The sequence below is a fragment of the Nothobranchius furzeri genome, chromosome 12 (assembly GCF_043380555.1).
Source record: "Nothobranchius furzeri strain GRZ-AD chromosome 12, NfurGRZ-RIMD1, whole genome shotgun sequence".
In the NCBI taxonomy this organism is placed as follows: domain Eukaryota; kingdom Metazoa; phylum Chordata; class Actinopteri; order Cyprinodontiformes; family Nothobranchiidae; genus Nothobranchius; species Nothobranchius furzeri.
In genome coordinates, this window is record NC_091752.1 from 14,867,575 (window position 1) to 14,881,372 (window position 13,798).

At 42.3% G+C, this 13,798-nt stretch overlaps 1 protein-coding gene across 4 annotated transcripts in view; it reads right to left on the reverse strand.

The window, feature by feature from the left end:
* Nucleotides 1-1,551: 1,551 nt before the first annotated feature.
* LOC129157012 (zinc finger protein 234-like) overlaps nt 1,552-13,798 on the reverse strand; it is a 58,246-nt gene continuing 45,999 nt past the window's right edge. For 2 of the 4 annotated variants that reach the window (XM_070542324.1, XM_070542325.1), the window contains exons 3-4: nt 9,046-9,192; nt 1,552-4,994 (exon numbers count right to left, since the gene is read on the reverse strand). In XM_070542324.1, the coding sequence (XP_070398425.1) occupies nt 3,169-4,994; nt 9,046-9,192 (1,973 nt within the window). In that variant the 3' untranslated portion in view covers nt 1,552-3,168. The remainder of the gene's footprint in view (nt 4,995-9,045; nt 9,193-13,798) is intronic. The other 2 variants (XM_070542326.1, XM_070542327.1) reach the window with 1 other exon arrangement.

Here is a 13,798-nt window from a genome sequence, read left to right on the forward strand (position 1 = left end):
GCAGTTCTTGGCGCATTAAAACAACTACAGTCTGCAGGTAATAATTCCAACAGGGCACTTGTGTCTCCTATCGGCATCCAGGTTTCACAAACACCCAAAAAATCGAGCCCTTGTTCCTCAAAGAAGTCTTTCAGAATAAAAGTTTTGTTCATTACCGACCTTGCATTAACCAGGCCGAGGCGAGCCAACAATAACGTCTTTGGTCCAGTAACAGCAGAATCCAGATACACAGATGCAGTTGACACATTGTCCACATGACGCAGATTAGCAAGGTTGGCACCCTTCCAGCGGTAGCAAACCCCCCGGAATACACGTTGCGACGGAGCATCCAAGTCGAAGCCCACCATTGGCACGAAGCAGGATGGTGGAAGATCCAACAAACGAGACGGCGCCACGAGAAGACGTCCAGGCCCACACAGCCCGGCGAGCTCCTTCCAGGTCCGGGGCGGTTTGGTACGTAGTTGAGCATGTTTCCCACCTCGGCGGCGCCTCTTCCACTGATGACGACTGGATGCACACCGCAGAGGGACGGGCGGCACCGAGAGGCTCCGAAATGAGCGTGGGGGACTAAAATCCCCCCGGCTCGTCACAATCACCAGGCTCATGAAACCAACATCAGGCCGGAGCTACAGAAGTGTTGCTCAATCATAAGTCAGCAGTAGGGATGCACTGTCCACACAAAGCACAAGAACCAAAAAAAGAATAAACATGTACAGAGGAGAGTGTCCGTGAGACAGACAGCGTGCCACACACACCGGCGCCATCTTGTCCAATAAACTGTCTTGTTCTTTTTTTTATATAGAAGAAATTGTTTTATGCATGTTGTGTGTAAATAAACTCAAGTTTGGAGGAAGACATCGTCTCAGCCCATTGTTTGATCTAGCATGAGCACTCTCCGTACCTAAAATAATAAGTCGTTGGGCTCTAGGTTCACACTTGTACCACATTAATATGTAGTCAATTCGCCTTCTTTCAGTGAATTTCTACTTTGCTCTTGATGGTCGCACGTGTGAACCATGTGCACGAACACATTCAGTGCAAACACACACATGCACACATGCAGTTAAATGTATTAAATTGTGTGCATTAATCTTATAGTACAAGCAGTAGAGTTGTTATCATCTGTAATATGTTTTAATGGTGGGCTGGTTTGATTAATATGTGTGATAGGCTGGCCGATCAACTGGTTGAGACGCAAACCAGCCCTGCTGCACCTACATACAAACAGTCCAAAGAACTGGGCGTGAGCGTAGCCTCTGTGTGGCCCTCCACATACGGCCCCTTGAACACCCAGATGGTCTGTTACACATACGTTTCTGGTTCTGATCAAGCGGCCAAGCAGTCAACAATATTTACATACAAACAGTCCAGAGTCAATATATACGTCTGTGCTACCATGAACTGGGTGTGAGTGTAGCCTCTTTGTGGTCCCCACAACATGATGAACACAGGCTTTAAAAACTCTGGACATCTCCTGTGATTTATATTCATCATATATTTCCCCCAGTTTCAGCTGAGTGTTTCATGTAGTAGCAAAACATGATTGTGAACTCTCTCTCAAGTCAAGTTTATTATATAGCCCATTTCATACACAAAACGGTAGCCCAATGTGCTTCACATAGATAAAACAATCACAAGTGAAATGAAATAGTTAAAATGTCACATCATTTTCTGTAAAATAAAATCAAAGAATATTGACACAGAACAAAGCATACAAAAATAAAAGCATTTTAAGTACAATTATTGGTAGCACTTTCTTTTACAGTCCACTTATTACTTAGAACTTACATGGTAATTACTTAGTGTATTGTTGTTACTGAGTTCTTAGATTCTTATTACCATGTAACTCAGGTTCAATTCTAGTTTTTTTTATTAGTCATTCCTAGTATATACTGCTTTACACAATAACTACACTATTACAAGTATGCGCTTTAATTACACAATAATACACAGAACAGCACAGAATAGGTATACATATAGAATAAATTTAACATAGTACAGATAAAGACCTAGTAGAGCACAGATGCAAGGACAGGTTAATGGAAGGCATCATGAAAAAGTTTGGTATTTAATCTGGATTTAAAAATGGAAATGGTGGGAGAGGTCTTCATGCCTATTGGAAGACAGTTCCAGAGACTGACTGCATTGCAGCTAAAAGCAGCCTCTCCGTGCTTGGTGCGGGCTCTGGGTTGTACCAGTTGGGATTTATCTGCTGACCTAAGTGATTTTGAAGGGTGATGCATTTCAAACATCTCTGCTATATACAGAGGTCGTTGGCCATTTAATGATTTAAAAGTAAGTAAAAGGTCTTTGAAATCAATCCTGTAAGTTACTGAAAGCCAATGTAAATATTTTAAGATTGGTGTGATGTGATCATTTCTTTTGGTTCTGGTCTCTTGCTCCCTGTCTCTCTGCTCTGTGTAACACACAGCCTTCAGACCTGCGGAGAAAAAAACCTACAAGATGCAGAAAAAAAGGATAAACCTCTAACCTTCATATTGTCAGCAATAAATGCAGCAAAACTTAACTTTCATGACCAAAAACCCCATAATTATCATTCAATAAATCAGGAGAGCAGGAACAAGTGTTATTTCTGATTTAACATTTTTTACTTCAATTCAAACTATTTAGACTTGTGTGCTTTCATCACATTTATTCTGTATTTTATATAAAATATAAGCATTACAGGTTAGCTGTTCCTTTGTGCTTAAAAATTTGTGTTACTAAGCTTCTAAAAAAATACCAACTCATTCACATGAAGTAGATTTGTTATTCATTATCTGAAAGTATCTGATTAGTTTAATAAACTAAATATGTTTTGTTCAATTTGGTTTTCAGAATGTCACTAGTTTACTTATACTTTAAAAAAATATATACTGATGTACTGAAATACAGAGAAATCAACTTGTGAGTACAATGCATGTTAATATAGGAAGTATAACATGTTTAACATAAGCACATTCACACATGGAAAGTGTCAATGTAAATAAATCATATGGCAGTAACTCTGCTGTACTTTCATTGTGTAAAAGTAGCTCACGGGCTAAAAAAGGTTGGAGACCCCTTCAATAGATCGTTCAGCCCTAGTGGATGCTTAGATGATTGTTTAGAGTTTTCTTTCGGCTAAATCTTCGTCCACAGAGCTCACAAGCAAAATGTTTCTGTCCTTTATGGACTCTTTTGTGACCGTTTAAATTGGTTTTTTGGGAAAATCTTTTCCACCGAACTCACAGGCGAAAGGGCAGTGTGAACTCTCATGTGAATGTTTAAATTTGTCTTTCGGCTCAATCTCTTTCCACAGAGCTCACAGGCGAAAGGCTTCTGTCCCTTGTGGACTGTCATGTGTGTGTTTAAAGTTGACTTTTGGCGAAATCTCGTTCCACAGAGCTCACAGGCAAAAGGCTTATCTCCTGTATGGACTCTCATGTGTGTGTTTAAATTTGTCTTTTGGCTAAATCTCGTTCCACATAGCTTACAAGCAAAAGGCTTCTGTCCTGTGTGGACGTTCATGTGAATGTTTAAATGTGACTTTCGGCTAAATCTTTGTCCACAGAGCTCACAGGCGAAAGGCTTCTGTCCTGTGTGGACTCTCATGTGTATGTTTAAATGATGTTTATGGCTAAATTTTTGTCCACAGAGCTCACAGGCAAAAGGCTTATCTCCTGTGTGGACTCTCATGTGTGAGTTTAAAGATGTCTTTTGGCTAAAACTCGTTCCACAGAGCTCACAAGCAAAAGGCTTCTCTCCTGTGTGGACTTTCATGTGAATGTTTAAATGTGACTTTCGGCTAAATCTTTGTCCACAGAGCTCACAGGCGAAAGGCTTCTGTCCTGTGTGGACACTCATGTGTTTGTTTAAACTTCCCTTTTCACTAAATCTATTCCCACAGAGCTCACAAGCAAAAGGCTTCTCTCCTGTGTGGACTCTCATGTGAGTGTTTAAATTTTGTTTATGGCTAAATCTTTGTCCACAGAGCTCACAGGCGAAAGGCTTCTGTCCTGTGTGGACACTCATGTGTTTGTTTAAACTTCCCTTTTCACTAAATCTATTCCCACAGAGCTCGCAAGCAAAAGGCTTTTCTCTTGTGTGGACTTTCATGTGTGTGTTTACAAGACCTTTACGGCTAAATGTTTGTCCACAGAGCTCACAGGAAAAAGGTTTCTCTCCTGTGTGGACACTCATGTGTGTGTTTAAATGATGTTTAAGGCTAAATCTTTGTCCACAGAGCTCACAGGCGAAAGGCTTTTGTCCTGTGTGGACACTCATGTGTTTGTTTAAACTTCCCTTTTCAGTAAATCTATTCCCACAGAGCTCGCAAGCAAAAGGTTTATCACCTGTGTGGACTCTCATGTGTGTGTTTAAAAGACCTTTACGGCTAAATGTTTGTCCACAAAGCTCACACGCAAAAGGCTTCTCCCCGGTGTGGCCTTTCATATGACGGGTTAAACTGGACTTTAGGTTAAATCTTTTCCCACAGTCATCACAACTAAATGATTTCGGTTGTTTCTGGACTTTTCTGCATGAGCCTCCATGTTGCTTCTCTTTCACACATTTTGTATTAACCAAACACTCTGAAGACTTTACTGCTGAATGACTTGCCACTCTCACATGTTTCTGAAGAGACCACTTGTGGAGGAACCGTATACCACACACAGGGCAGCTAAACGATTTGTTAACTGTCTTAATATCTGACTCTGAAGACTTGTTCTCATTACAGCCATGGTCTCCTTTTCCAGTTTCAGGCCCAGAGTCTGAACGCTCTGAGTCTAGATTCACATCATCTCCATCTTCTCCACTAACTTCAATCTCTGAAGAATCAGATGTCTTTTCATTAGGGTCCAGATCTAGGTTCTTGCTAGTTTCTGCTCCTCCACCAACTTTTGCTGTCATCTGCCCAGCCAAGCTGCTGGTTTGGACACCTCCGTCTTTCATTGGATGGTTGTGGAAATGTAAGAGCAAAGGTTTCTCATCCATCTCCTCTCTCTTCCTTAGATCTGCAGTGAACCAAGCAGAAATATATAAAATAAAAATATTCAGTAAAAGAAAAGACAAAATACCTAGGGGTGTTTTTGCAATCAGTAATATACATAACCAATGTTGGTAAACACATTACTATTTATGGTAATGCATTACTTTTACAAATAACTATGAAGCTAATCAGTTGCTTTTAAGCCCAGACATCACTATGCAATTGGTAGAAGGAAAAAAACATGATCTGCAAATTCTTATTAACGCCTCTCAGAGCCGGTCAAACCAGCCGTCCGTCACTGCTACTGTGGAGCCTAGAGATACTGTTATGGAAAAATTTCTGTTTATTAATTCTTGATCATGGACTCAAACTGAATGTAATATGTATTGCTCTATGCCTCTCTGCATGCCCACTAGTTCAGAACTCATTCACACACACACACACACACACACACACACACACACACACACACACACACACACACACACACACACACACACACACACACACACACACACACACACACACACACACACACACACACACACACACACACACACACACACTTTCTCTTTCCCCCTCTCTCTATAGGGCCTGACATGGACAAGCACCATCTTACATTGGTGATCTTCTTAGTCCCTACACCCCCAGCAGGTCCCTGAGGTCCAGTGATCAAAGCCTACTGGTTGTGCAACGCACCAGGCTAAAGACCAAAGGTGACAGATCATTTGCTGCTGTGGCCCCCAGACTCTGGAACTCTCTCCCCCTGAGCCTGAGATCAGTGGACTCAGTGAACTCCTTTAAAAAGCAGCTGAAGACTCACTTGTTCAAGCTGGCTTTTGTATGTATGACCTTCTTCACCATTCTCTCTTTATTCTGCTCTCCCCACCTATTCCACCTTCCTCAGGATCCACTGATTTCCCTCTTTCCTGTGCACTCTCTCTTTCTTAACATTTTTTGATCACAATTGCCTATTTTTGCTCATTTTAAATATATTTTTAAACATTTTCTAAATGTTTTTTTTTTTTTTACATTTTTTGTTTTTGTGAAGCGCTTCGTTACTTTTATCTTGAGAGACGCTATTGAAATGATATTTTCTTCTTCTTCTGAAAATTAACTCTGTGACCGGATGTTCGATGTGTTTTGCCTCATGCATTGTGCCACAGTAATAACTGTTTGACTTGTTGATCATTGTCTCCTTCTCTATCTGACTACAGGAAATGGGTTATTGATAAACATAAAATCCACGACAGATACCCTGACAGCAGCATTGCGTCGGCCCCTCCCTTTCTTTCCCTAACACTGAAGGCGCGCAGTGGCAAAAATCTAAACAAACATATCTGCTGAACCTTTACTCTGTTAGAGTGCTGTAAAAATTGTATCCTACAACGAAATCATGGCGTGGAGGAAGCTCGTTAAAATGCGTCAAAACAGTAAATGTAATACATGTTTTAAGAAGAAACTGTGGGTGGAGTCAGGTGAGATTGTAAGGCTCGCTGCAGAAATAAAAACACAGAGCATCAACACTCATCTGTAACATAGATAGATAGATAGATAGATAGATAGATAGATAGATAGATAGATAGATAGATAGATAGATGATAGATAGATATCCTTTATTGTCATTAAATGATTGTCCATTCAACAAAATTTCCTAGAGCTTCACATTAGGCATCCACTAAAAATACTAAGAAAAATAGCTAAAACAAGTATAATATGCACCATGCAATAAAAACAAAAACATTACAAAATACAATAAATAATATCAATAGAGTTGATTTTTCTGTTCATTCAGGGTTCCAACAGCCCAGGGAAAGAAACTCTTCCTCAGTCTGTCAGTCCTGCAGCTGAGGGATCTGAACCTTTTCCCAGAGTGCAGCATGGCAAAAAGGTAGTGATTTGGGTGGTAAATGTCCCTGGAGATGGTTCTTGCTCTAGTGAGACACCTCTGCAAGGCGATAGTGTCCAAGGAGGGAAGGGTGCATCCAATCACCTTTTCCGCCGCTCTGATGACCCTCTGGTATCTGTTTTTATCAGCTAATTTGCACCCCGTGTACCACACAGGGATAGCGTAAGTCATCACACTCTCAATGACTGCTCGATAAAAAGACACCAAGAGGTTGGTCTGCAGCCTGTTCCACTTCAGGACCCTCAGGAAGTGCAGCCGCTGTTGTGCTTTTTTGACCAAGGCAGTGGTATTGATTGTCCATGACAGATCTTTAGAGATGTAAATCCCGAGAAACTTAAAGGAGGGAATGCTCTCCACCTCAGCTCCTTTAATGCAGAGAGGGCGGGGGGCATCCTTACTCTTTCGGAAGTCAATAACCATCTCCTTGGTCTTCTTGATGTTAAGAGAGAGGTTATGATCATCACACCATTCTGATAAATGGCAAACCTCATCTCTATGCTGCGTCATCGTTGTTATGGATAAGACCTACAAGAGTGGTGTCATCTGCAAACTTAATGATCTTATAAGAGCGATGAATTGGAATGCAGTCATGGGTGTAGATGGTGAACAGCAGGGGGCTTAGCACACAGCCCTGAGGGGAACCAGTGCTGAGCATCAGAGTAAATGGCCGCTTGTTACCAAACCTGACAGCCTGTGGGCGATTGGTGAGGAAATCTTTGATCCAGCCACAGGTGGTAGGGGGGAGGTTCAGATTAATCAACTTGGCTACAAGAATGTTCAGAATTATGGTATTAAAAGCAGAGCTAAAATCAATAAAAAGCATTCTAACGGAGGTGCCGGGGTTCTCCAGATGTTGCAAAGAGGAGTGGAGAGCATTAGATATGGCATCCTCAGTAGACCTGTTTGCTTTATATGCAAACTGGTAGGGATCCATGCTGGGTGGGAGGAAGTCCTTGATATGTTTTTGCACCAGCTTGTCAAAGCACTTGGTCACCACCGGTGTGAGTGCTATAGGTCTGTAATCATTGAGACTGTTGATTGTAGTAGACTTGGGGAGTGGGACTATTGTTGTTGATTTTAAACAATATGGAACCATAGCTTCAGACAAGGAGCGATTGAATAATTTGGTAAATACCATGGACAGCTGTTCTGCGCAGTTCTTCAGCACCTTGCCAGGAATACTATCTGGACCAGCTGCTTTCCTCTGATGAACAGCCCTGAACACGGTGCGAAACTGTTGTTCTTGAAATGTAAGTATTTGAGTATCTGAACTAAACTCAGCTGGTGATGTTATAGGAGTGATGTTAGTTGTGGGGAAGCTGGCATTCTCAAAACGAGCAAAGAAATAGTTGAGTTCTTTGGCTAATGAAGCTCCTATTTCAGTGCTAGATCTGCTATCCTTGTATTTGGTAATATGTCTCAGTCCTTCCCAGACCCTCCTTGGGTTGCCGGCAGACAGATGTTGCGACAGCTTTTTGGTGTAGCTCACTTTAGCCTCCTTGATTCCCTTTTTAAGATCAGTCCTTGCCCGCCAGTCCTTGGCCTGGTCTCCCGACGCGTATGCAGCATTACGTGCCTTTAAAAGTACCCTGACCTTACTCGTCATCCAGGGTTTACAGTTAGGGTAGATCTGAACCTGCTTGTGAATGATAACAGTGTCCATGCAATGTTTGATATAACAGAGCACAGCATCTGTGTACATTTGAAGATCCTCATTTTCAAAAATGCTTCATTCTGTATGAGCAAAACAGTCCTGCAGTTGAGCCATGGCATCATCTGTAAGAGTATTAATGGTTTTAATAATTGGCCTTGTTCTTTTTTTCAGTGGTATGTATGCAGGTAGGAGGAGCAGAGAGAGATGGTCTGACTTTCCAAGTGGGGGGAGAGAGACATATTTATAAGCCTGTTTAATATTTGTGTAAACATGATCCAAGATGTTGTTTCCTCTCGTGGGGCATTTCACATGATGGACAAATTTAGGCAGCACAGTTCTCAAGCACGCTTTGTTGAAATCCCCTGCTATAATGTGTACTCCTTCAGGATATGTTTGCTGCTGTTCACTGATTTTATAATATAAATGATGATATCGTCTCTATATCTGGTGAGCAGAATGTAGCAGAGATCCTGCTGTTCGTACACCAGTTGTTGGGTGTGTAGATACACAAACCTCCTCCTCTACGTTTTCCAGCTGAAGCCTTCCTGTCGCTACGGTGTAGAGTGCGGCCCGGTAGTTGCAATGACGCATCAGGAATGTCCTCTCGTAACCAGGACTCTGTCACGACCAGAACGCAGCAGTCCCAAGTGACTGAATGACCTGTGAGTAGTAAATCCAATTTGTCGATTTTGTTGACAATAGATCGTGAGTTGGTCAGGAAAATGCTTGGGAGCCATGTTAATTTTGTTGATAAAATATTTTCGTCTTTTTTTTTCGTCACGAAAATATATTTACAGACGAAAATGAAATAAAATTCCAAAATTAAAGCTTGGAAAAAGACGAAGACGATAATTAAATTGATTGAAACTTTTAGTCAACGAATGAAAGACGGGACGAAAATCCATGATGACGCTCTACATGGCGCTCCATGGTGCGGTGCGCCTATTGTGTTGTTGTGAGACACGAACGTAGTAGAAGACAAGGGGTGTGGCATGCCGTGAACGTGCGGGACGTGAGCGAAGACAGACCCCGAATAGTACAAAGGGGCAGGTATGCGCGGTATGCTGAACATTGTTCAGAAGATAGGAAAGATGCATGACGCAAATAAAAGGACCTATCAACAAATTGAACAGGTGGGACTAGCCATGGAGCTGTTCAGAGCTGATCACACCAGCTGTCTGTGTGCAGCACCGAGTCCCCCCACCCTACCCACAACCGGCATGCAGAGGCCAAATATAAACAAACGCGTCTGCCGAACTTTTGCTCCGTAATGTAAACTTTAACTCCTGCAGCGAAAAATGCGGCGTAGAGGAAACTTGTGAAAATACGTCAACACGGTGGATTTAATAAAAGCTTTACAGAACAAACTCTGGACGGTGTGAGGTGAGTTTGTCTCAGACGTGTTTTGTCTCTCCAAATTCGGAGCAAAGCCTAAACCTAAGTCTTCCAAGTGTAGTGTTAGACAGCAGATAAGCCAGTATAAGGAAGAGCTCTCTCAGTCCACTTGTGAAACAGGAATGGAGTTTTGGATTGGAAAATGTGACGCATTTTATCACAGCCTGAAACCATTAGCATTAGATATATTGGCAATGCCAGCTTCTCAATCTTTTGCAGAAAGAGTGTTCAGTATCACAGGTGACCTCACTAGAGGGAAACGCAACCGAGCAAAGGTCACACTACCACGAAGTGCTTTTCTCAAAATGAATCGCAGCAAATACATATTCACACTGTTTGGTTGAGCCAGTGTTGTATCAAGTTAATATCTACAAACTCAGGGTTAACATGTTTAAATTTGCTATTCTTGTAAATTATTGTTGTGCAATTGCTAAAAAGAGCACCTTTGTAATTCCCAGTGTGCTTTTTGTTTTTTATTAAACATGCCAAGTGTTAAACATGTGAAGTGTTTCTTTATTTTTTTTATTCAAATATTCTATGTTCTTAGCTGTGTGTTCTATACAGTGGGACAAAAAAGTATTTAGTCAGCCACCGATTGTGCAAGTTCTCCCACTTAAAATGATGACAGAGGTCAGTAATTTACATCATAGGTACACTTCAACTGTGAGAGACATAATGTGAAAAAAAATCCATGAATTCACATGGCAGGATTTTTAAAGAATTTATTTGTAAATCAGGGTGGAAAATAAGTATTTGGTCAATAACAGACATTCAACTCAATACTTTGTAACATAACCTTTGTTGGCAATAACAGAGATCAAACGATTACTATAGGTCTTTACCAGGTTTGCACACACAGTAGCTGGTATTTTAATAATAAAAATACATTTTATTTCAACAGCGCCTTTCTGAACACTGAAGGACACTCTACAGAGATAAAATACACAACAATAAAAGATAAAACAGCATAAAACAGACAGATTGGAGCAAAGAGAGTAACTATTGGAATGCTAGACGGAACAGGTGAGTTTTGAGTCTGGTTTTAAAGAGAGTGAGGGAATCAATGTTACGGAGGTCAGGAGGGAGTGAGTTCCAGAGCTGGGGAGCAGAGCGGCTGAAGGCCCTGCTCCCCAGAGTGACCAGACGGAAAGGTGGGACAGAGAGGTGGATGGAGGAGGAGGACCTGAGGAAACAGCTGGAGGTTGAAGGATTAAGGAGGTCTGAGAGGTACGGTGGAGCTAGGTTATGGATGGCTTTGAATGTATATAGCAGAATTTTGAATTGGATTCTGGAAGTGACTGGGAGCCAGTGGAGCTGCTGAAGAACAGGGGTGATGTGGTGGAAGGAGGGAGTTCTGGAAATGATGCGGGCTGCCGAGTTCTGGAGAAGTTAGAGTTTACGGAGGGTTTTGTGAGGAAGACCGAAGAGAAGAGAGTTGCAGTAGTCAATATGGGAAGTGATGAGGCTGTGGACAAGGCTGGCGACCGAGTGAGTAGTGAGGGAGGGGCGTAGGCGGTTAATGTTGCGTAGATGGAAGTAGGCAGACCGGGTAATATTGTTTATGTGGGACTGGAAGGATAGTGAGGAGTCGAGGATGACACCCAGACTCTTGACCTGAGGGGAGGGGGAAACTAAGGAGTTGTCGACGGGAAGTGCAAAGCTGTGGATTTTGGATAGTAAAGATTTAGTGCCGACAAGTAACATTTCAGTTTTATCACTGTTGAGTTTGAGAAAGTTTGATGTGAACCAGTATTTGATTTCAGATAAACAATTGGTGAGGGAGGAAGGAGGAAGTGAAGAGGAGGGTTTGGAGGATACATAGAGCTGGGTGTCATCCGCGTAACAATGAAAATGGATGTCAAATTTACGGAAAATATTTCCCATGGGAAGAAGTGATGAAAAGGAGTGGACCGAGAACAGAGCCTTGGGGGACGCCAGTAGTGACAGGGAAGGGTCGGGAAGTGAAGGATTTTAGTTGAATTAACTGAGTACGGCCAGAGAGATATGAACGGAACCAATCAAGCGGGGTATGAGAAATGCCAAGGGAAGACAATCTATGGAGGAGGATGGTGTGAGAGATGGTATCGAAGGCTGAACTCAAGTCGAGGAGGATGAGAATGGAGAGCAGTCCAGTATCGGCAGCAGTGAGGAGGTCATTAGTGATTTTTATGAGCGCAGTTTCTGTACTGTGGCCAGGACGAAAGCCAGACTGGAAGGGCTCATAGAGGCTATTGAGCGTGAGATGAGCATGGAGTTGAGCAGAGATTATTTTTTCAAGGATTTTTGAAAGAAAGGGAAGATTTGAGGGGACAAAGATTATTGAAATTATTGGGATAGGTGCCGGGTTTCTTTAATATTGGAGTAATAGATGCAGTTTTGAAAAGTGAGGGAACAATACCGGTAGAGAGGGAGGAGTGGATTATGGTGGTTATGAGAGGGAGAAGGGAGGTGAGACATGTTTTAACCAAAACTGTAGGGAGGGGGTCGAGAGAGCAGGTGGGTGGGCTTGGATTTACAGATAATATCAGATATTTCGGATGAGGTGGGAAGAAGAAAGGAACAAAATGACTGGCCGGGTGAAAAAATCTCAGGGGGAGGGGAAGAACTTGGAATTAATTGTTGGTGTATGGAAGCAATTTTCTGAATAAAGAAGGTTAATAAAGAGTTACACGAGTCAGCAGAATACAGGTGGGGGGTAGAGAGTCCGCGGGATGAAAAATATTGCGCATTATTGAGAACAGAGTCCTGGAGTTGCCGTCATTGGAGGAAACCAATCCAGAGTAGAAAGCAGATTTTGTATGTTTAATAGAGTCCAAGTATTGAAGCAGATGAGTTTTGTGCATTTCTTTGTGTACTGCAAGACCAGTTCTTTTATGGAGGCGTTCGAGTTGACGTCCTTTGGCTTTCATCTGTCGGAGTTCAGGGGTAAACCAGGGGGCAGAGTTAGTAAAGGAGACGGACAGAGTTTTGACTGGGGCAAGAGAATCCAAGATATTGTGGAGTGTGGAGTTATAATGAGAAACAAGATGGTCAGGTGAAGCAGAACTAGGGATGTATATAGTGTTAATAATAGATGACAGGGTGTCTGGGTCAATGTTTTTGATATTGCGGAATGAGATGTGACGGATAGGCTTAGTTCTTAAAGAGCAGAGGGGGATGTTGAATGACAGAAAAAAGTGATCAGATATATTTACATCATTAGCAGAACAGTTAGATGGGGTTAAACCAGAGCAGCAGATTAAATCAAGAGAGTGACCTTTAATGTGCGTGGGAAAATTAGAATATGTTTGAAAATCGAAGCTGTTGAGGAAGGAGGAGAAGTCTCTGGTGAGGGGGAGGTTCAAGTTGTCCATATGAATATTTATATCACCAAGCAGAATGACACTGGGGGAAAGGGTAGTGAGCTGGGTGAGTAATGAGGAGAAGTCATTTAAAAAGTCACTATTGGGCTTGGGTGGGCGGTAAGGCAATAACTGTAGGAGTGGGACCGGGTATTTAAAAAACAGAAGATTCCATGGAGCCCATTCCTCCATGCAGATCTTCTCGAGAGCAGTGATGTTTTGGGGCTGTCGCCGAGCAACACTGACTTTCAACTCCCTCCACAGATTTTCTATGGGGTTGAGGTCTGGAGACTGGCTAGGCCACTCCAGGACTTTCAAATGCTTCTTACGGAGCCACTCCTTTGTTGCCCGTGCGGTGTGTTTAGGATCATTGTCGTGTTGGAAGACCCAGCCACGTTTCATCTTCAAAGCTGATGGAAGGAGGTTTTGGCTCAGAATCTCATGATACATGGCCCCATTCATTCTGTCCTTAACAAGGATCAGTCGCCCTGTCCCCTTAGCAGAAAAACAGCCCCAAAGCATGATGTTCC